The sequence below is a fragment of the Anser anser genome (genome assembly GCF_964211835.1).
Source record: "Anser anser genome assembly, chromosome: 11".
Lineage (NCBI taxonomy): Eukaryota > Metazoa > Chordata > Aves > Anseriformes > Anatidae > Anser > Anser anser.
The window spans coordinates 5786820-5810270 of record NC_139732.1 but is presented as its reverse complement, the minus strand read 5'-3'; the positions used below and the strand labels follow the sequence as shown (position 1 = coordinate 5810270).

Below are 23451 nucleotides of genomic sequence, written 5' to 3'. Positions count from 1 at the left end.
CGCCGCCGCCTCCCCGGGCTCGGCTCGGCTCGGCTCGGCTCGGCTCGGCTCGGCTCGGCGCGGCCCCGCTCCGCTCCGCGCTATGCGCGCCGTGCCTCCCCGCGGCCGCTTCCCCGCCGGCGGGGCGCTGGCGGCCCCGCTGTGAGCGCGGCGGGGCAGGGGGCGAGCGGAGCGGCGCGGAGCGGGGAAGGGAGCGCGGCGCCATGCGGGGCCCGGGGCTGGCGCTGGGGCTGCTGCTGCCGCTGCTGCTGGGCGCGGCGTGGCTGGCGTGCGGGCAGAACGAGACGGAGCCCATCGTGCTGGAGGGGAAGTGCCTCGTGGTGTGCGACTCCAACCCCACGTCCGACCCCACCGGCACGGCGCTCGGCATCTCCGTGCGCTCCGGCAGCGCCAAGGTCGCCTTCTCCGCCATCCGCAGCACCAACCACGAGCCCTCCGAGATGAGCAACCGCACCATGATCATCTACTTCGACCAGGTGGGGCGGCCGGGGGGGGGCGAGGGGCCGGGGGGGCCGCCGGGGGAGGCCGCGGGGCTCGGCGGCGGCGCTGACGGTGCCCTTCCCTCGCAGGTACTAGTGAACATCGGCAGCAACTTCGACTCGGAGAGGAGCACTTTCATAGCGCCCAGGAAAGGGATTTACAGTTTTAATTTTCACGTGGTGAAAGTCTACAACAGGCAAACCATCCAGGTCAGCCCCGCTTCGCTCCGCGGGACCGGCGGGCGCGGGGGGGGGAGCGGCCCGGGGCGGCGGCGGGGACGGGACCGGCCCACGGGCATCATAGGGCTCCCCCCGCAGCCCCCCCGGCGGCGGCAAGGGGCCGCGGGCACCCCCCGGCCTCTGCGCGGCCCCTGCCACCGTGAGGTGGCCCGGGCCGGAGGTGGCAGCCCTCCGAGGTGGTGGCAGCCCTGCCGAGGTGGTAGCATCCCACCGTAGGTAGCACCGTGCCCGAGGTGGTGGCATCCTGCTGGCCAGGACGGGCCCCACGCTGTCGCCAGCTTCAGGCACGTCCCTGGGCAGAGCCCAGGGAAGCGCTGCCCGGCCCCGGCTCCTCACCGCTCCCGGGAGGTCTCACGGGGGCTTGGGGTGCGGGGAGGCGCCTGTGGCACGGATCCCATCGCGAATATAGCTCAGCGTGTGCAGATACCTGTACGCATACGCGCCTTTTGTGTGGGGTTCGATGCGTATGCGCCTCTAGGTAGGGATAAGAAACTATCGGTGTGAAGCCAGGTAGCATAACCTAGGCAGAAAATCTGTCTGTGCAGCGATGTACATTGAAAAGGGGAACGCAGAGCTGTGGCACCATGCTGGTGTAAGTGGCTTCACACATCCAGATCGGGCAGGTAGTGTATTATTAATGTGGGGTACGCGGCCCTGAGATCATTAGAGTGAGCTGAGCAGAGCTTATTGACTGTTGTGGCATATTGTCTTTGCTGCCTAACAAAGGAAAACTACCTCCTGAATACACTTCAAACGCGCTGACTCTGGCGGCTGTGGCTCTGCACCTCACGTCTCTGAGGTTTCGCATAAAGCCATCTTTCAATAAGTATGAGCTCTTTTCATAGCCTGAAAACATACAGGCACCCTATTGAAATCCTTCAAAATAGGATCAATGTCCTGTTTTATATGCACCGGGTGTTTTGATGTGGGTCTGAAACAGCGGTGAAAGCCTTATTCCTTTAGAGTACATACCTTAGCTGGGTTCGGATTGATATTTAATTTTTATGGGGCTGGAGTTTCAGCTGTCAAAAGAGGCCCTTTCCTAACTAAGCATTTTACCTGCTAGGCGAGCCCCGGCGGTGTCATTGTCTGGCTTTAATTGACAGAGGGCTTTGTTTTATCTTGCTCTTTAGGTGAGTTTGATGCTAAATGGGTGGCCAGTGATTTCTGCCTTTGCAGGGGACCAAGATGTGACCCGAGAAGCTGCTAGCAATGGAGTCCTGATTCAGATGGAGAAAGGAGACAGAGCTTATCTAAAACTGGAGAGAGGCAACTTGATGGGAGGCTGGAAGTATTCGACGTTCTCTGGATTTCTAGTGTTCCCACTTTAAAGCACTTCTCAACCGAGCAAAGGGAGAACCGCAAGTCAGAGAATCTCTTACAAATTCCCAAGTCGTAGCTGGGTTTAAAGAGCCGTGGACAGCAGACTTTTTACATTCAAATATTAAAGAAGCTAAATCCTGCTTAGGTTTGTGTACATCCGCTTTGAAGAATTACTACTTATTTTTGTTGTGTTGCAGCCAACAGGCGGGAGACACTATAATTGATCAAACCCCCATTTATATTCCTCTCTCTCCTCCCACAAAATTAGTTCCCATCTCTGTGTCACTGGTGTAATCTGCCATCGTTCCCCCATGGTTTCTGCCTCACACAAGTAGACTTTAGATATTTTCATTGTCCTTTACAGCATATTTTGTAGTTTTGTTTTTAAAACATGTTAATCTTGACTCTTTCTCTGAGTTTAACTTTTAAAAAAGCAAAGTATTTTTGAATACGTGGATGCCATGATGGAAGGAAAAAATGCAATTCTTGCTGTGTACTGGCTGGCTAAAGGAAAAATTTATACACGAAGAACTATTCACAGCTAAGGCTGACTAGAGTATTTCAATATTTCTATGTAATTCTGAGTGATTGTGAAATTTAAGGCTGCTAAATGTTTTGATGCTTGTTTTGCTCTTGTAAAATGTGGCCCAACTAAATGCCAGGAAGTATATTGAACTTTTACTATTACTCTGTAATATATGTGTGAATATCGAAAATTAATTTTTGCTTTAATTCAATAAAGTTTCAATGGGACTTTTATTTTTCTTAACCAGAAATAAGGTTCCTCAATGCAGGCAGGCGGGGGGCGGCGCGGCGCAGGCAGCGGGGCGGGAGAAGCGCGCAGCCCCCGGGCAGGGCTGGCGGCCCCACCGCTAGGCAGCTTCCTGCGGGCCCTCACATCCGATTATTGATAGCATTTATCTGTATGATAGTCTAGAGACCAGATCGCATTTTATACAGCCGTCTAAAACTATCTTACGATGTATACTTCGATGCTCGTATTATTTATTCGCTCGTATTATTTTGTTTACAGCCTTTTCAAGATGTAAATGCTATAATTTTGCAGTACTCAAAGAGATGACTACTTTTATTAAACGGTGCTGACCCGGATTTCGGTTGTATCTAAACTTTGGCGTGAAACGAAGGGGCTCGGCGGGGCTCGGGGGCAGCCCTGCGCCCAGGCTGCGGCACACCTCGAGGGGTTTTTGCGTCCCCGGCTCCCCGCGAGGAGTTTAACGTGCTCCTCGGGGACGGGGATCGAGACGAGAACGATGAGTTTCGTGCGTTATTCCCAGGTTTGGCCCCGGCTGGAGAGCCGCGGGGCGGCCGCGGGCTCTGCCGCTTCGCTTCCAGGTGCGACGCGGGAGCCGCTCCGCAGCCGCCGCTGCCCTATGAAGGGGGCTCGGAGGCGCCTTTCCCCCCGCAGCCCGCGGCCCCCCGGCGCTGGGAGCCCCCCGGACCCCGGCGGGAGCTGCTCGGGAGCCCCAGCGCCGGCAGCCGCCGGCGAGGGAACGACCGAGCTCTGCGGAGCAGGGTTCGTGACGGGAGGTGGCTTTCGCCTGGAGTTCGGACCCGCGCCCCGGAGCCGGCGTGCGGCCGCGGAGCACTCTGTCAGCGCCTTCCCCGCGGCCCCGGGCCGCTCCCTGCGGCAGCGCCCGGCTCTGCCCCGCGCCGGAGGCAGCCCGGAGCCGGCCGGGACGGATGAGGGCGCGGAGCGGAGCTGCCCCGGGACCGCGGCACGGGGAGAGCGGGCGGCAGCGCCCGAGGCCGCGGGGCTGGTGGTGGTGCTGATGCTCCTCTTCTTGTCCTTTTTTTTTTTTTTTTCTCTTTCTACCTCCCTCTCCCTCAACGCGAAGCAAACAAAGCCGCCACCTTCCTTCCACCGCAACTTTCCGCGGTCGTTACAGCCCGGTTAGCGCGCCGCAGCCGGGCGGGGCCGTAAAATCCCCACACCGATAGCCGTAAAGCCCCACACCGCCGCCGGGCAGCCCCGCTGCCCCGCGCCGCGGCGCTGCCGGCCCCGCCGGGAGCGATGTTGGAGGGGCCGCCTCCCGGCCGCGGGTACCCCGCTGTCCCTCCGACGGGGCTCCCCCGGCCGCCGGCTCCCCGCTGGGCCCGTGGCCGCGGCCCCGCGCGGGGAGCTGGGGGCGGCAAGGTCAGGCCCCCGCCCTTACAGGCCGCAGCCGCCATTTTAGGCAGCGGCGCCGGCCGCCGCCTCACGACGGGCTCGTGGCCGGGCGGGAGTGGGTGAGGGCCGCGGTGGGCGCCCTGCCTCCCTGAGGGGGCCCGGGGGCTCCTCAGGGCTCCCTTGGGTGCCCAGGCCTCGTCCCCATCTCCTCAGGGCTCCAGCCGCCCTTAGCCCTTCCCACACCCGCTGTCCTGCTCGGCCCGCTTCCAGGCATGCGGCCGTGCCTTGGCTTTGAGCCCTGAGCGGCTGTGACTCTTTACAAGGCTTTAATATATCTTCAGTTGATGTAAGTAATGTCTGATTGAATTTATTGCTGATTAGAGTTGAGCATCAGTTTACACAACAAGAAATTATGTTTCATTCAGTTCATTAGCATGACTAGTGTTTGGTTTATGAGCATATCACTAATGGTAATGACCAGAGCTGATTGATTTCTAATGTGAATATAATTACACAGATGTAGGGGAATTAAAGAAAAAAAAAATCCGCATTGTTAATTGTTGGTTTTTTAGGGAGTGCATGTGGGGGTGAGGGGGTGGAAAGGGAGAAACAAACCAACTTGCTTCTGTGTGAAAAATGTGAACATAAAGATTAATAGCTCCAGTAGGAGACAGCGAGTTGGATCCAAAAGAAGAAGTCAAATGCCGTTAACCCTGGGAATAGTTAATGCACATCCCATATTGCAAAACATAATTTTCCCTCTTCTACCCCCCCAGGTACGGCTTGAAGCTCAATAAGTTTGCTGGGAAGAGGTTGTTCCCGAGGAGCGGTCAGAGGCTGGGCTTCGCGCATCGCCGGGCAGCCAGCTCCCTCCAGCCTCTCCGGGCTGGTGTGCCGGCAGCGGCGTGCTGAGCGGGCTCGGCTCCAAGGCAGAGCCGCTGCCGGGAAGAGGGGAGAGCTGCTTCTTCCTCCGGGGTCAGAGCGAGCAGCAGAGCTGCAGGATTGCGGATGGCAGCGCCTGGCAGGGAGCGCCCCGCCTGCCCCGCTGCCCTGATCTTTTCTGGCTGGAGCAGGGTGAAGGTGAGCAAGAGGTAAGAGGAGCAGAGTGGGACGGCGTGGTCCAGCCGCCAGGTGGGATTTTGGAGGGGACGGTACTCAAGTACGGGGTTAGAGCTAGTCTGAAGCAGCCTGTGCACTTCAGCTCTGTCTCATCTGTGTGCTGTGTCCCCGAGGGTGACCTCTGGGATCATCTGTTCCACTGAGGTGGAAGGGTTATCGGGAGCACAGTGATCAGAGAGTTTTGCTGGAGATGCTTCCAGTGGTATGTGAGAGACGAGGGGTGCAGGCTCATGTTCCACGGGAAGCCCTGTGGTGTAGAAATTGGGGGAGTGGGGGCAAGAAGGAGCAGGAGGGAGGTTACTTGCAGAGCTGATTTTCCTGCCTTCCCTCAGGCAGGGTCAGAGGGGGAATTATGGGGTATATTATGCCAGCTAAGAGTTGCCAAAGGGCCTGTCTGATTGCTTTCCCACAAAGAAAAGAGGCCTTGTGCGTCTGTGGTGAGAAATGGGCCTCACTGTGGGAGAAGAGGGCTCAGGCAAGACTGGCAGTAATCAGTCACACCGTCCTTGGGACATTGCTGGTCTCTATGCCCTCAGCACTTCTGCTGGAAACCCAGCATGAACCAGAGGCTGCATTGCCTGCACTGGGGATATCTGAATTAAGCACATTTCTCCCAGCTTCCACTAGCATCTCCAGGCTTCCATGGATGCAGGGCAATGGAGTGCCTCTGCTTTAGTGGTCCTGTATCCGTAGCAGTGTTCACCCCAGTGTTAGCAGCTGTGCACATCTGAGTGCAGAGCTGTCCCTTCCTAACCCCCATTGCGACTGTGAGCCTTCCATTGGACAAGTGAGGATGATGATGCTGTTCATCCTGCAGTTTTAGACCTATGTTGGAGTCACAGTAAAGAGCCTTTTTAAGATTCGCCAGTTGAACTTAGTTTCTTACAGTGTGAGATTTCTAACAAGGAACGGTTGATGTTCTGGATTGCTGAAAAGCCCAGTTTGGGGAATTTTCCTTCAGGAGGGAGTGGTAGTCCTATCAGAGAATGGTTCTAGCATTGCACAGGCATCTGGACTTGCAGAGAAGTTCCCAAGAGTCTCCTGCTTCTTGTGCCAAGGTCACTAACAAAAATGAATGGAGTGTCAGGAGTTTTCCCTGAAGACTGCTGCTTCCAGTGCTCTGGTTATCAGCTTATCAGCAGCCTTTTAATTCTCATTCTACTGTAGCGTAGCAGGTCATACACATTTTGATCTTACCCTCATGCTTTCTCTTGTGTGCACCCCTGCTGCATTTTGGAGAGTAGTTCTATTTGGGGAAGACTGTGAAACTCTGCTAAGCTATCAGAGGAAAGAAGACCTGAGGAAGAGAAGCTGGAAGAATCTGAGCACAAGAAAGACAGATGTGATTACTTTTCATTAATTAATCTTGTTGTGTACAGTATATTAGAAGACATATCAGTGCATCAACTTCAGTTATATTTCCAGTCTGAAATATTGAAAATTTCTTTGCCAGAGATATCCAGAAATAATCTGCCTTTTTTTTTTTTTTTTTTTTGGTCTATACAACTTTCATTCAGGGGCTAGAGGATCACAGAAGGACTCCTGCTTTGTTCGCAATTAGTAGTCAGTCAGCTTATAGTGGAAATGCTCATTTAATTCTTGCACTTCATGGTAATAAATTTTAATGTGCTTTTGATATTTTGGGCTTCAGGGTCATTCAAGTCAGGGCCATCCTCCTTGAGCTTCTTCTATACTGGCACTGTTTCCTAACTTTGTCAGTAGTAAATAACACTTTTTAAAAGGTAAATACTAGTGAAAATAAACGTAATCCTGAACGCTTTCTGTTAATAATGAAAATAACAAGTAACTTCATGACGGTTGTTCTCAGTGCTGCTGTCACCGAAGTAATTCTGTATTTCTCTGTTATCAAATAAAAAGTCTGGATTTAAAAAAAAGTGGGCATGTCATATTGCTCATTCTAACATTTTTCCTTCAAAATCCCTTGTGAAACACTGCAGACTACCTGATCTGCTGACCCGATTAATAACATTTCCATTGAAAGAACAGGGAAGTATTGTGTTTATTCCCACTTACGTGGTACTGTTCTTCATTTCATAATTGTTAAAATCTGGTCTACAGAACTTGAAATTTCATGGGTCAGTTCTTCTTCATACTTTGATTTTCCCTGTAACTTAAGTAATGTGCTAAAATTATTGATTGGCGTTGATCCGTAACTCCCCTCTGAATGTTTGTATCATTTCTTTATCTGGTTTTGTATTTCCCAGCTGTCAACTGAGCTGAATTTCCTTATGATTCTGTCTGTTGAGGTGTAGGGAAAGAGAAGCTTCTGATCTCTCTCCTTTTAATCTGATTTTATTGTTCCTTTGTTGTCTCCTTTCTGGGTGATTAATCTCACTATTTTAGTCTTCGAAGAGCCTTTCCAAGGGCTTGATTGTTCTTAGAACCCGGAGGATTGCAGCCCCTAGTTTTAAAACACCTCCTTGGAAATGGCACAACCAGTTCTATCCAGAATATTGAGCTGATGATCTGCAATTATTATATACATACTAGAAATAATAATTCAGGTAGCCATGTAGTTTGTTATGTGGCCAACATTTTGCAGTGATGAACTGAGCAGAGATCTTTACTGAATTTCCTGCAATATTCCCAGGTCCCTATCGTGGCTTGATTAAGCTAATTGAGAGCCCAGCAAGTAATTCAGCACCATTAATATGCATAAACTTACCAACTTCGCATTTAGCTTATCATGTATGTGAAAAATTGCACAGCTCTGATCAGAATTAAGTTATTTGCCCACATTGGGCTAAGACATAAGTGAGTCTTGAAGTGCTGGTTTAGTGCAGTATTTTTTGTCCGTGAAAGTCGTAGTTATTTTCCTAATGGAGGTAGTGGAAACACTTTGTTGACTAGAAGGGGCTTTGGAATGGATACGTGGAGAGAAAATCATCTTCTTTCTCTAAGTGGAGGAGGAGGATCTTTCATTATTAAAGCAGAAGTGCCAGCGCTCAGATTTCAAGGCGTAGTTTTAAATTCCAGTGGGTTGTTAAATGAGATTTTTCTGCTGACAAAAATTTGCATAGCTGTATTGCAGTGCAAATTCTTGCAACTTATTTCACCCGTGGGACATTGTGGCAGAAACCAGGAAATAGTGTTGTTACAGAAATACCTCCCAGTCCTATTACCTCTGCAGTTGCGTGCAACTGCTATATCTACACGAGATGAAGATTATTTGGATAACTAGAACTTTGCAAGAAACATATCCATGTTCCTGTTCTTCTACTTTATTTTCATTTTGGTTGTGTGATACTAACTGAATTTTTTTGGCCTTGTTTTTGAGATCATAAAAAACTTTTGGATAACTGGGGGGCATCCCAGTGGCAAAGGCATGGTATAAGATGTAGTTGTCCAGAAGTTAAGATGTCTAAGATAGATTTTTGAAGATAATTGGAGTGTCAGAGGGTCAGAGCTGTCCAGCGTTACCTGGTGATGGTCACGTTAAGTTGCATCAGTATAGAGTTCTGGTGGCCTCACCTGTTCTAGTCCTGTGACAAACTCGCCCTACTTAAAATATTTGTAACCATTTATTAAGGATGTAGAAAAGGAAGAACAGTTAAAAGCATTGAAACATAAAATGTCAAGTAAAGTATTTGTTTGAATAACATCCCTTATTATTTTTCCTTCAAATGGTAGATGGATTTATAAAAGAAACCATCTCCTCTCTGTCCACTAGCAGTCTTTTAGATGATACTGAAGGTTGGAATATTTGTCCCGTGTGAGAAAAAAGTTGTTGAATTGGTCTGGAGCTGTTTTAAGACAAAACAAGTGAAATGCATACAAAAACGTGGAGAACACGGTATCAAAGACAGAAACACAAGTTCTGTTTCTTTTCCTTTTTTGTGGATTTTTATGGCTCAGATTCTCATAGCATAAGGCAGTATTGGCTCCTCTGAAACCAGGCAAACTGATGTTCAGGTTCTCTAGGCCAGCTAGTCAATACCCACAGGTTTGATCATGACTGCTTTATGGTAATAACAGTGGTAATGCAGCCAAATCCCTTTGGTTATACTTCAGCAGCTGGGAAGATAAATGAGTCCTATATAACTACGAATCAACTGGAGAATGATAATTTTAGTTTAATGTTTAAGCATGTTTTTAATGTTCCCCTTATTGCAGTGTGTTTTCAGCAAAGCTGGAAGATGTTGCAAATACAACATAGGGGTGTTGTTTCTAAATTGATATCATTAAGAGCTGGTCTGATTAGTGCGATTAATGTCAGCATGTTCCAAAGAAGGGGAGGGTTCTTTTTTTTCAGGTTGGCTTCCCATGTATGCTCTTAATTTGAAGTTGTGTGAATACATGTTATATTTTCTGAATAGATCTGTCACATCTTACCTTAATGGTGACAGCATATCATACCACGCTGTGTTTCTGTCTTACCGTAGCTACACTAGTGTCTCATGAATGCTTCTGCACAAAGGCTGCTGTAGGTAGTGCAGCTGAGTGAGTTCCTGTCTGACTCAGATGCCTCTAGCTCAGGCTTTTACCTCTGCAATTTATGGAAATTTTCTTCCTGCTACACTGTGGCCAGGTTGCATCTAACCTCATGTCCATTCTCAGGGTCAGAGGAAGAATGCCAGACAACCCTTACTGCTTCTGTGCAGCAGGAAAGCATTTTTGCAAGCCTGAAGGGGGGGGACTGTTATGTGATGGGAAGCACTAATCGCTTAAGGGAAAGCAAGGTAAGGTCTGGCCACAGTTGACCACTTAGAGCAAAGCTTTAAACCCTTTGCCACAGCACTTCTTTGCCTACAACACTGGCAATGTGCTGTTGAAGGACAGTCCTTTAGATGTTGAAACATTTTCTGTGTATGTCTTCTCAAGCTGTTGCTCATCTTCTGTGATCCCTCCACCACTTGTGCAGCTTCTCATTTTTTTTTTTAACTGGTTTAGTCAGTTTCTTCTGGTAAAGCCCAATACTTTAGCCCTGCCAGCCAAGAGAAGGCCACCTTTTCTGTGTTAACTCAGTTTGTGTCTGCCTCGTTATGTATCTACTTCTGTCATCTCTGAGTTGAACTTTAAACAATTCTTTCCATTAGTACCCCTTTCCAGTTTTCTCCACTACTTTTACGGGTTGTTCATGCTGTGCTTGTGCTTTTCCTTTTCTAACTTAATCTTATTTAGAAAGAAGAATCCAGTTGATATACAGTATCACAATCTGTGCTGGAAACCAGTAATACGTTAATTCTGACTGAAGTACTGGCTACCCACATCTCATTGGTTCTTCAGGAAATGATAGAGATAGATATCAATATATGGAGATACTTTGCTGAGAGGCCTACAGGTTTGCAAAACACTTAAGAATGTGCTTGATGTGAAAAGTCTGTTTATCCAGTTGAAAGCAACAAGGTGCTTCATGTTATTAAAGTTAAAGCACTTAAGCATAAGTTTATCAGCCATGAATACCTTCAGGCTGGATAACAGAAGAGGGTTATTTTATATTTAAACCAGCAAATAAGTGGCCTTTTAAAAATTGGAACATTCTTTTAGAAGGAATTATGGGCACCAGTCAGCCCATTCTGAGGTGAATCTTGTCTGTTTGTTTAAAAAAAAAAAAAAACCAAAAAAAAACACAGTTATGGAGCTTAGTTCTGTATTTGCATTTAAGCCCAAGGTAGACAGTGCGTTTCTTTTACTATTATTTAAAGGTGTATTTTTATTGATGCTCATTGGCATGCTGATGTGCTGTTAAACACAGTAACAGAAACTAATAAACATTGCTCTGGGTCGTAAACTTATGCAAGAGCTGAGGTGTGGTTTCAGTGTCTGCTTTGCTGAACCAAGGAGATAAATTGTACATGTGTCTTTGGCTGGCATGCTTTACTTTATTATCTGTACAGGACAGGACAACGACTCTTCACGTTCCCAGTCATGCATGGCATAAGAGCCCAGAATAATTACCCTAGTGGTAGCTCTTTAAATAAGCATCCATCTCGGTTCATGGCTGAGCATGAAGTTTCTCATGGTTCAGAGTTCAGTGTTACAAGGGAATAAAATACTTCTCACTAAATAATAGTGGGAACACAGTAGGAGGCATTTTGTTGAGGGCATACAAGCTATTGTCCTACCCTTGCCCAGAAAGCAACATACGTCAAACAGAAGATGTCTTCCTTACATTCTAGCTAAATCAATGTTATTTCTTCCAGAATACTGCTGCTACCATTCCTAGAGATAAAAAACCATAGCTCACTGTCAGATAATTCTTCCTCTTGGGCTTTCTGTACTTGACCAGTGGTTTTTTAGTTTTGTTAGAAAAGGAAGACTTTCGTTATCCCCGGAAGATTAAATTACCTTGCTGGCAAATCTGGTTCATTGAAGAAAGAGAGGAGGAAAAGCAGATAGGGAAGAAATAGAAAAGAAAATAATTTCAGGGTATCTTTATAGTCTCCTATTGTTAGGATGTCAATTACTATCATATATCACCTATACCACAAACTTGTCATACCTAATGTTATTTTTTCTTTCTTTTTTTTCCCTCCAACTAGTAGGAAATTTCTCAATTATCCATAGGATTTTTTTTTATTATTATTGTTGGTCTCACCTTTAAAATACAGCCGTGATGCTCAGAGATTTAGTTTTTAACATCCAGTTGAGAAGGATGAGTATTATAGGATCATAGGTTTTCTATCCAGGTCTGCATTCCATGGGAATGATTGCAGAAAATAGTGCCCTTTCCCACTTTTTTATATGGTACTGCTCTGTTTCAAATGCTGTTACCTCACACTACAGAACTGCTAAGAATGCTAGATTAAGCAGTGTATTCCATAACTGTGGGCTCTGATTTAACACTGTAACACCCCTTTTGATGAGTGCAGAGTGTGTTCAGTTACTGTAAACATGGGCTTTCCAAAATGGGCTATAGGAGTAGAAAGAAGGTTAATGAACCAGTTACTGAGGAAAAGAAAAAAAGCTTCTCTAATTGACAAAAAGGTCTGCAGGGAGTCAGCTAGATTGCATGCAGTTGTGGCAAGCAGGCTGTGGTCTGTGATCGTGGACAGTGGTTAGTTATTGATGGCTGTATTAGGTATTCTGATTTCTGAGAGACAGCTGCAGTGTGCTTAGCTCTTAGCAGTTGTGGGTGGTTTTTTTTTGCCTCCACGGAAATCAGACTTGCAGGGTACCAAGAATTAAGGGAAGCACATATTCTCAATACATGTCAACTTGCTAACTTTAGGTACAGATCTTCCCTTTTCTCAGTGATGTGAGAACAAGTGACTGATGTCCCTTGGAGAGCAGGTATTCACCCCAGCCCTGGAAGGACAGGAAAGAAAGTTTGTCCGAAGGGCCACTGGCTCTCTCAGGGAACAGAAGACAGTAGATAATGAGCAGAGCTAAAAGGTGAGAGGTGTCTTCTAGTACAGCTCTTTCTTGGTCAAGTTCTTGATCCTCCTTGATCTACCTAGTTCTTAGGTAGAGCCAGTCCTCGTTTTCCTTTCAATTACAGCTCCATCCTACTTTTCTGTCCCTTCCAGTTTGTGGAGTTTAATCCTCTCTGTTCTATTTCAGTTGTATTTTTTTTCTTTGCTTTCATGACTCAGGACTTTTTTTTCCTCTTTTCCTTCATGCTATGTCATTTCTTCTGGCTGGAGTGGTGTCCTCCTTTTCTGAGAGGAAACGTCAGCCCTGCAGGAGGATTAAAGGAGATTTTTAAATAAATTCCCATGGAGCCTCTACCCCTTGCAAAAACTGGAAGAAAATGTCAGTGAGTTTCAATTATAGCGAGCTTTATTTCTGTACAGTATAATTCGTAATGTTATCAATATCTATAAAAGCATAAAGAAAAGATGGCAGTAGGAGTTACAAAAAAAAAAAATCAAAGGTCTTATTAAACTTCAGAACACTGTAGAAGAGGAGAAAGGGTCAGGGTCAGAACCACAAATCAGAGGCCATTCTAGAAAAAAAACAACTTTGTAAAGATACAACAGTGAAGACAGAAGATGGAGGAAGCCCCCCCGAGCCAGCAAAAGAGAAGCTCATCTAAGCCAGTTCTAACTGAATAGTTTAGGAACTGAAGGGGTAGAGAGTGCTTGGCAATTTTGGCTTATATTGTGTGCAGAAAGAAAACATAATCACAAACTTTCCTCTGGGTGAAGGGGATCAGAGACACACTGTCAATTTGACTATATTATTGAGACAGTGTTTAAAAAATAAACAAACAACCCTGCAGCTTTCTCTTCAAAATTCCCCTCTGTAACAACAAATAAAAGTAGTCCAAAATTTAAATCTCAAACATCTCAATCAGTCAAAACCTAGACAGAATAAAGCATGATAGATTCTTTAAAGTTAGTAAATGTGTCAGAGGTGAGATTGCAAGGTCTCTTCTCCTTTAATGAACATGATTAAAACCACGGGGCTTCCTTTCCATAGCACCTTGAGAAGCAAGTAACACAATAGAGAACTGCATCAATAAGGTTACGTGCTCCATTCTTAGTTAACACTGCCTTTCGTACCAACTCCAGCTGCTAGTAGCAGGTTACAGGTCTGGGTAACTTCTGTCTGTTTCTCCAGAGTGGAAACGTGTCCGTCACAAGTGGGGAGCTTCAACCTGCGGCATGGGCACAGTGCCTTGAAGGCTTACAATTGTTTGCTGAAATAAAAGCAGAACTGAATGAGATTTTTATGAGAGAGCATCAATAAGATAATGACAAGTTATAGCAAGAGCTACACCGTGTTTAGTTTCTTTGTCGTAGCGACGGCTACCATTATTTTGCCCTGAAGACTATTTTCAGGTTATTAGAATCTGCATAACTTTGAGTGAGTTGCTTTTCAAGTTTATTTTATTGAGTCAAATGATAATTTGCATCAGTTCTCATGTGTAGGAATCACCGCTTCATTGCATAATAAATCTGTTTCCTTAAACATTGTGCCTAAGGCCTGTGCAGCATTATGGATCGTTACATTTGAAATAAGGAGCGCTTCTTCTAGTTAAAAAGACTAAAGAAGTGATGAAGTGGGTGAAGCTTTCCTTGCACCTCGTGAGATAAAAGTTGCTGTTTTCATGTTGCCAGTTAACTGAACTGTTTTGACTCAAAGAAAGACTCAGTTTGGGAAATGACAAAGAAGCCTTGGATAAAACAACGGATTTTTGATTTGATTAGTATTTCAGGTTGATACTGATTCAGAGTTGTTACTTCTACTTGGACCTGGCAATAAATACTTGTTTTCTTTTGCTAGCAAAATACTGGGCACTTAAGACAAATCCATGTTACTAATATTAGGGTATTCAAGACTTTTTCCTTGTCAAATAAGCAAATTCTTGGTGTGGCTTTTCAAAACTCAGATGTTTAATTTCGCTTTCAAATTTTCACAGTGCTATCTCTGTAAGCTGATCCATTTGTAATTTGGTTAATTCCAAATGTTCTTCTGCAGAAACACGGAAACTGGAGGTAAGATACCTGTCCCAGGCTAGAGAATTGAAGAACAAAATCTGTGCATGCTCCCTGGTAGGTCCTGGTGTGTGTCAGGGCTGTGTTGTCAACCCCACAGACCCCAATGTAATTCCCAGCTCATGTGATACCACCTGCTAATAGGAACTGCTCTTGCAGAATTCTGCTAGCCATAATAAGGTGCACATTGTATACAAATAAAAACAGCTCAGCTTTATTACCTGGCTTGCATGCCTGGTAATGAATAGAAGGAAGGCTCACTCCTTCACGAACAGCAGAATTTAATATAGTCTCTTCCTGGAGTTGCACCAGTGGGACTAAAAGTTTATCTCAGCATTCCAAGGGCAATAAAAATCTAAATTTAAACTCAAAATGTCTTACTGGGGCAAGAGTACCCAGAGGCTATGTACTCTTCAAACTTTGTTTAGGTCATAACTGCTTATGTAAAGTTAGTTTATACCAGCTAGTTAGTTTTTATGTTTTTGAGCAGTATCTTCATTACAAAGGAGAGACATATCAAGTGGACGGGTTGCATATGAAAGTTCAGCTCTGCTTTACTACTGCCTTTAATTTAGCTCCTTACTGCTTAGCGCATAGCCATGTGAAGAAATCCCCAGCTCTTAACCTTCATTTTACATATGCCTTTAATTCTCTTCTGATTCATTCCCATAGTTAGACAGCTCAGATATTTGGGGCTTAAGGTTAATATGAAAGGAAGAGGTGGGAAAGGTACCAGCTGAAGGCTGGCAGTAGCAGGGAATCTCCTGGTAGCTGGTCACGGATTGGGAAGACTGCGTGTTGAAAGTAACCAGATGCTGGCCAGTGGGTTTTTAGTTCAGAGCTTTGATGGCCCAGTGGTGGCTTGTTGTCTTTACCAGAGTGTCAAAGGAGGGGATGGGAAGCGGGGAAACTCACTGCCATTTCTGCAACATGAATATGAGTCAGACAGGTTGAGGAAACCAACTGGAGGTTTTCCTGAGGTCGTATAAAAGATCTGGTAGCCAGGACATCCATCAAGCACTGTATGAGATTGTGAGTCGCTGCAGTCCATATCCTAAGACCCTTATGAGCCCTCTTTGTCCTGGAAGGGGTTTGACTGTTCGGTTTAGCCACCAGAAAGGAGAAGTGGACGTAAAGGGTGTGGGAGGGCGTCGTTTTGGTGATAAAACTTGAGGGGAAGCAGTATTCTCACCTATTGCCCCTTTGTAGCCATTTTCCATCTCTGCGTGCAGCTCCCCTTTGTAGGAACACAGCCGTGCTGCCACAAAGCAGGCAGGGGGACGTCGCACAGAGCAGGTTCCAAGGGCAGAGCTGTGTGCCACAAATGCTTCCACGAGTGTGGCTGGCAAAGCCCCTCGGCCTGACTTGGAGAACTGAATGTTGCAAGTTTTGTCAGGACAGATTATCGACGTGGGCAGCCATGGGATGTGAAATGTGCTGGTTGTAGGTATCCCTCCTTTTCCTTTGGCTCAAGGTTATGGGCTTCAGATGTCTTGTGTGGCTCTATTGCTCTCAGGTTGCGTATCCTTAGCTTCTTTTGGGTTAGAGAAACAGCTGCTGTTGTATGTCTGTAGGGAGTGCAGAACAGTGCAGGGGAGATAGAGTGACGTTGGGACATCTGGCCAGAAAACTGGCCCTTGTAGCCTTGGAGGGAAGTGTCAAAAAGCCTAGTGGTTGCTTTGGGAACACTTACCTGTGGTATGCCGACCACTGCATTCTTTTCTTGGGTAGGCGTTGAAAATGTCATGTTTCCAGTAACACCATGTGACGATGGCTTAGCTCCTTGCTACTATACAGAAAAGCTGAAATCAAAACTCTGATAACGTACTTGAAGGTTTGGCTATGCTTATATGTATGCTAAATAACTTCCTCTGACTTTGGTGAGAGAACCTGCAAATTTACAAGCATTTGAAATTCTCACAGGTTCTGGGTGACTCTGGGTAATCATTAAAGTTGTGTGTGAACAATACCAGCACATCTATTTACTCTGTTTGTTCATTCTTTGAAATAGTTGTGCTATGGGGAGCACGCACAATATCTTTAAGGTATTTGATATGATGGCAAAGATTAGGAATTACAGTGGATCAGACTAAATTACATAAACGTACCTCTTGTTATTCAGAAAAGGTCAAAAAATGTTTCAGTATATTGGAGGAATAATATGCATATGATGTAATCTCCAAAACTGACAGTCTCTGAAACTATGGATGAGTATCAGCACAAAGAAAATAGTTGAAGAGAAATCCTTGCCTTTTATAAATGTCGAGATATATTTACAAATCACCTTATGTAAGTCTCCTGATAAATGTTCACACTTCTTTTTGAAGCTTCCTCTTTTTCCGTCAGCTGCTGCTTTATGTACCGTTTGTCAATTTTGTCTGCTTTCCCAATTCTGCTTAGATTTCCTTTCATCTTTTGATACCTGCCTCACCATGACTGCTGAATCTTTCTAATTTCCTACACTTCTTGCATTTACTGACATTCAGCCATTTGCATTGCTAATTTTATTTTATTTTTTGCAGACCCACACCAGTGTTTTAAGACAGCTATAGTTGTTTGTTGTTCGGGCACTGAAATCCCCACCAGTCAGATTTCCTGTGGTAGGCAGATATGTAGGATTTCCTCTGATGTCTGTTGTTGTCCAGGCTTCCAACCAACAGAGCCACAGCTGACTCAGCATTCCTGAAAACTGAAATTGCTGTGTGCTTTCATCCTTTCCTTGAGTATCCTGCTTCACACATACTATATTCAGAGGTTTTTGTTAGTTTTTATATAACATTTTTCCAGGATAGTTCGTCTTCACCACTCTGCCTGTGTAAGACAGCTTTCCAGCAATGAGCAAATGTTGGCTGTTCTCTAGTTCTATTCGTGCATGTGTCAGTAGTAGTTACCACCATGATAGTAAATAAAATAAAATAAAAAATGAATTTATTATTGAGTAGAGCTGTTACTTTTAACTATGGACATGCTAGGGCCTTTTGAACAAAATGTTGTTGGTTTGGATTGTGTTAAGATTGGACGAACATCTAGATGTTTCCAATCTTTCGCAAATATATTTAGGTTTCTATGAGAAAAAAGATTTCTGTTTCTCTTCGTTCTCTCTTTTATGTGCATTATTTTTGCTCCAGCCCTAACTGTATGAGCTGTACAAATTACACATTTTCAAAGCAAATGAAACATCAGTTACAGCCATATAAACTTCTCTGGGACATAGCTCCTTCCTTGAAATTCACTGAAGACATCGCTTCTGGGAGCAAAAAATGTATTTGTTCTCTGTGGCACTTTGTTGTTTGGCTTCTTTGAAAGAGCTGGTTGGGGAGCTGGTTGTTTCTGATGGCAATAGCGGTTGCTGCAATCTCAGTGAAGTATCCAACTGTGGCTTTAAGGTGAATGTATGGCATAAACTGTAGCATGAGTAACTTTTCTGTAATACATTAAACTTCACCAATTTGTTTCACAAAGACACGTAATTCTATACTGCTGTTTATAGTTGGTATCGTGATCAAGTACTCATCCTTTCTGACTTGCATGACTTGCAATTACTTTTTGTATTTCTTCTTAAATATTATGTTATTAATATTATACTGCATATTATTCTCCATTGTTTCACTGATTTATTTTTACTCACAGGACCAACAGTTGCAGCTTCTTATGTTTTCAGATTTACTACAAAAGAGCAAACATTTAGAGCTGTGCCAACACGACTGTGTGCATCAGAATGTCTGTTTACATGTGCAGAGACCTAGTTAAACACCCTACTAGCCACATGCACGTTTTCCAGTACTACGTAGTACCTGTTGATTGTATGCAGACATGGTGCAATGGTTGATGCTACAAACATGGTCCTCAGGAAGTATATAGAGAAGATTAAGTTATTTATTACTTGCCATTAAAAATCACAGAGCTACTAGAAAAGGGAAAATAATCAGCTTTAGTATCTTTCCCCTTCTCTTAAATATTATTATAATAATTAACTTTTAATCTGTAAGTTCTTTATAGGTCATTAGTGGTAAAACTCTGCATATATGTGCCTGTTTCAGAAAACAATTCAGTCCATAATCTCATAATGTTGAATTCTACCTGGCAGGTTTATTTGAACTTAATTTCTTTTTCTTCTAATGCTGTTAGCTTGAGAGTTATGAGACAGGCATCAGCTGACAGCACCAGGGGAAGGATAGGTATTGGCAATGGCATAAAAGCCGAAGAGGGGGAAAAAGAATAGCTATTGTAGCATTTATCAGTATTCTACTAATAGTCTGCTCAGACACAACTCTGGAATAAAATAGACATTCATACTGCAATTTCTTTCAAAGGTTGAAGCTATTCATCTGCAGGGTTACAAGACAAAAGTCTAAACCTTCCAGATATTATAGCTATTTTATTGTATTGTTATAATAAGAAGAAACACCTTAGAAACCATTTCCTTAAGTCTAAATATTCCACCCCCAAGCCTCTTTGGAGGGAATGTGGATGCAGGCAGCTGACTTTCCTAGAATGCATTTTAAAATAGTTGACGACTTTACATGTGAAAAGAAAACCAACTATAGCCAAACATTCCAGACAGGTAATGGAGGCAAGAGGCTTTTCATTTTGGGCTTGATAGACCATCCACTGAAGTATACAGAAAGGCTCCTGTTGGTTTCCATATTTTTGTTACTGTCATTTCAGTGAAGGAGCATGGTTTAGTGTGGGCAACTAGGTAAAGAGATGCTCCACAAGAACTCATCCTTTTTCACTGTAGAAGAGACATGAGCAACAGGGTGGGAAAGGAGTTTTCAGTCAAGTCTGAGTTTGGAAACTCACTGGACATATTTCTGCGTGAAGGTAATGCAATAACCATCGAGGCCATTGTAATTCTGATCCTGGGTGGCAGAATTTTGTCCATGGTGTTATTAAAAGAGCTCTCTCCTTTTGTACAAAGTGATTGCTGAGCAGGGAGAAAGAATTTCAATGGGCAAGTAAAATGTCATATTTTACAAACTCTATAATGTCCAAAAATACTCTTCAAAATGGGTTATATTTACCCAACAGTTTCTTCAAGAAAAATGTGGTGCTTTTCATGTACTCATATATTCAATTCTTATATTTTATTGAGGTCAATCAGTCTGTTTTGTTTTAAGTTTTAGGATGCGTTGTGAGGATTACAAATGAAGGGACGAACATTTTGAATTGAGAAATTAGCCAGAATTTCTAATTCTGGTTGAGAAAATGAAGTAAAATATTTACTTATATAGAAAAGCTGTATTTTCTTCCAAATATTTAAACAAATGTTTGTTCTTTTGAGAAATCCTGTTTTCTGAAGTGAAATGTCACTGAATTTTCAGTTGGAATATTTTATTCTTATAACTGCAGAACAGAGACAGTTAACTGGGATCCTTGATAAAGCCTATTCAGTCAAAATATTAGAACACTGAAGTGGGTTCAGATTACATTAGAAAGTACTTGTCATATTCAATATTACTGCCAGAGAAAAGATGATGAAAAAATAAGGAATACCATATCAGTATTCTCAGTTGTAAGCTCTAGGTATTATTATTTTATGGATTTTACATCATTCATTCTTCTATAGTCACTCATGTATGTTTAGATTTGTGCAAGGTGAATAAGAACATTTAAACATAGTACTATTTTTCCATGGAGTGGTTTTCCATGGTTAAAGTTAAAAGTGATAATTGCATTGTATTTTTAAAGGCAAGTAGCATTTGGAAATATACAGGAACTCTGCAATAATTACACTGATGTCTTCTGCGAGTTTCTGCTGTTCTCACTAGCTAGCCCTTGAAGGGAAATATTTTGTGTGCACGTTTCTGTTGTCTGCCTTGTGTCAGAAAATGCATGTAAAATGCTAGCAAGTCTGACACCTACTTTGTCTCCAGTGTTTTCCCTGTGTAAATGACTACCCAGCTGCATGGAAATAGGGAAATGTCTCCTGTTTCAAAGAAAAGTTCCAGCTTTCTGTAGGTTATTCTCAGCTGAAGTCAATGAAAAGGAATAACTGGGCATGTTTTATGTCAGGTAAACAGGTATGAAAGTCTGAGAGATGAACTCAGTACTCCTTTTTTTTTTTTTGGTGAAAGTTACACTACAAGTAAAATGCATCGATGAAATTAGATTAAATTCTCCCCACCATTTCTGAGAGAGATTTTGCCTTTTTTTCACCCAGTTCTGTGGGCAACATTGAGGTTTCCACTGTCCTGAAGTTTTTCTCTCTTTGATAGCTGCTGTAAAGGAGGGACTGTTCTAATTATGAATGAAGAATTTAACATTTAACATTACAAAGGTAAAATGGAAACTCATTTACAAGAGAGTAAGTAAGCTTTGTCAAATGCACTTTTGTATTGAAATGTTTTAGAAAAATCTCTCACTAAAGATTTTTTAACACAGAAGCGTAGGAATATAATTTCCTTTTTTGACATGCTTTACCTTTGCAAAGTTACTGGGCTGTTGACAGGTACAACAAGACATATGCTACGCTTACACGCTATTAGTGCAGTTGGCTTTGAAAAATGTCTAATGCATTGGCATATCTGACAATTTAAGGTATTAGTTAACAGTAAGACTCTGTAAATAAAGTGAATTTTAGCTACAACTGCTGACTTGAGCATTCAGTCAACATCTGCAGTACAGGGCTGAACTATATACAACAAATAATGCCATTTTATGCTATGGAGATGGAAGCTGGCATTATACGGTGTGTATGGCTCAGTCTGAAAGCAGTGATAATTGCAATATATTGAAGTTTTGCATTGTAATAAAAATAGAGACCATTAGTGGATACCATTTATGTCATTAGTATTTAGTGGCTGTGTGTTGCAGCTTTTTTAGTGCTCATAAAACTGTCTCTGCTTGCAGATATGTGACAACACTGATATAAATTTAAATGTTTAGAAATCCATAAGACATAAAATATAGATAGTAAATAGGGGCATAACGTTATAGACAAAAACTTAATAATTTGGCACACAAATGTTTATATATTTGCATGTCTAGTGCAGAGATTAGCATTATGGTGATCACATTTATGCTACAGAGGACCTTGATTAAACAGACAGTAACAAATAAGATAAAACTGAAGCACAGCAGTGGAGAATTCTTTCAGGTCCCCTAGAAGAGAATTTGTAATGTTGGAAGGTACATCCTCTACATATGCCTGGTGGGATATTGGGTTTTCTCTTTATAGACTTTGTGCTAGTTATGGCACCTGTTCCACTAATTAGTATTATAGTTGTTCCTTAGAAGCAATTATGTTAATTAACCAATAAAAGTGAGAAGAAGGCTGTTAGGGAACCCTGAGATTGAGATTGGCCGACACTTCTTTAATAGTAATGGAGCCAGCCAGCATGGGGAAGATCGTCTAACATCTAGACGAAAACAGCAACATCTTGCCAGGAATTTGGAGGGCTGGCATGAGGGCTGAGGAAAGATGTCTTTGGAGAGTGTGGTGGGAGGAGCCCAGGAGCAGAGCACGAGAAGATTTCGCTAAATACCAAATGCTATATGTTAGCCAAATATGCGATCCACGTTGTTTGGACTTCCTGGTGTAAGATTTTTTGTTTAAGAAATTCAAGAAATTTGGAAGCCTATTTTCACTTCGACGCAGAACATCTCTGGGAAAGCCATCTCCTTTTGATTTCAGGAGTGTGAGTTTTCAGTCCTTCTAGGATCTTTTAGAGGTTCCCACCACAGTTGGTTTTCCTTTAAGAGACTACCCATTGTGCTTTACTGTCCATTTTTTCTGTCAGTGATGGGTTTAAAATGAGAGATTCTGATACTTGTCTTCGGCATGCTCCGTCCCCATCTTCTTCAGCTCTGACCTTTACATACTGGAAAAACCCTGGAGGTTTCTCATAGAGCTCTTGGGGGATTTGGAACTCAAACAAATTACACAGCTCTAGGGGAGAACACAGAAAACTATAAAAACACTTCAGTCATGAGGAGTGAAGTGACAGGAAGCAGTGTTAGAAAAAGTATCTTTCCAATTAAAGTTCCTTTCAGAGCACTTTTCTCTATTTTTAATTCCGTGTATGTGTGAATGTTTTGGAAACATTAGTTTTGTGTTTCAGAAGAAAAGAAAACCTTTGATAAACCTTCTGAATCTTGTCATTAAACAATGATGGGTGAGCTGGGTGGGAAAAATGATAGTAGAAATGGTGGTGGGCATGAACATTTGCAGAAGGCTTATGGCTCACCTTAATAGATGCTAAGGTTAGAAAATCAGATGCTCTTCAGAAGCTCAAGTAATAGGCAGAAGTGAAACATAGGCCTTCTGTACAGTGAATGTAAATAACTCTTTCTGTGGTGCCTACTGTTTCTTACAACCTAACTATGGAAAGTGTTACACTGAAAATCTTATTGTTCCTTTACAAAACATATTTTTGTCTGTTTATCTGTTCAAAACAGACTGAAATGTAAATCTCTAAAATGCTTTCCATCTTCAAAGCGTTCAGTGCAGCTATTTATATTAATGTAAATTCTGAAATCTTTTTGGAACTTTTTATTTTTGATTGCAGGATTCAGTGTCACTTCTTAGTACATTGAATACCGACGGCTTTGAACATACAGTATGGCGCACAGCGATAACGTCGCTATGAACGCTACCCCGCTGAGAGACAATTCTAAAGGAAAAGTGATATGTTGAATGATATGTTTTATATTGAGGTTGTTGGTTGATTTTGGAATTATGGGAAATATTAAAAAGGATAAGAATTCTTTTAATTCCTCTGTACACCGTTAAATTGCTTGTTGCTTTATTTATCCA

General features: G+C 43.5%; 2 protein-coding genes across 12 annotated transcripts in view; both read left to right on the top strand.

The window, feature by feature from the left end:
- Positions 1-12: 12 nt before the first annotated feature.
- On the top strand, positions 13-2808 carry CBLN1 (cerebellin 1 precursor). The gene is made up of 3 exons (XM_083852261.1): positions 13-476; positions 570-689; positions 1853-2808. Exons 1-3 carry the CDS (start codon positions 204-206, stop codon positions 2048-2050), a joined length of 591 nt encoding a protein of 196 aa, XP_083708387.1. The 5' UTR covers positions 13-203; the 3' UTR covers positions 2051-2808.
- Positions 2809-2948: 140 nt separating this feature from the next.
- The window catches only part of LOC310905653 (uncharacterized protein), a 34534-nt gene continuing 14031 nt past the window's right edge, over positions 2949-23451 (top strand). For 9 of the 11 annotated variants that reach the window (XM_083852248.1, XM_083852251.1, XM_083852254.1 and 6 more), the window contains exons 1-2: positions 2949-4516; positions 4947-5261. In XM_083852248.1, the coding sequence (XP_083708374.1) occupies positions 3314-3958 (645 nt within the window). In that variant the 5' untranslated portion in view covers positions 2949-3313 and the 3' untranslated portion in view covers positions 3959-4516; positions 4947-5261. Of the gene's footprint in view, positions 4517-4946; positions 5262-6533; positions 23448-23451 lie in introns of those variants that run through there. The other 2 variants (XM_083852247.1, XM_083852246.1) reach the window with 2 other exon arrangements.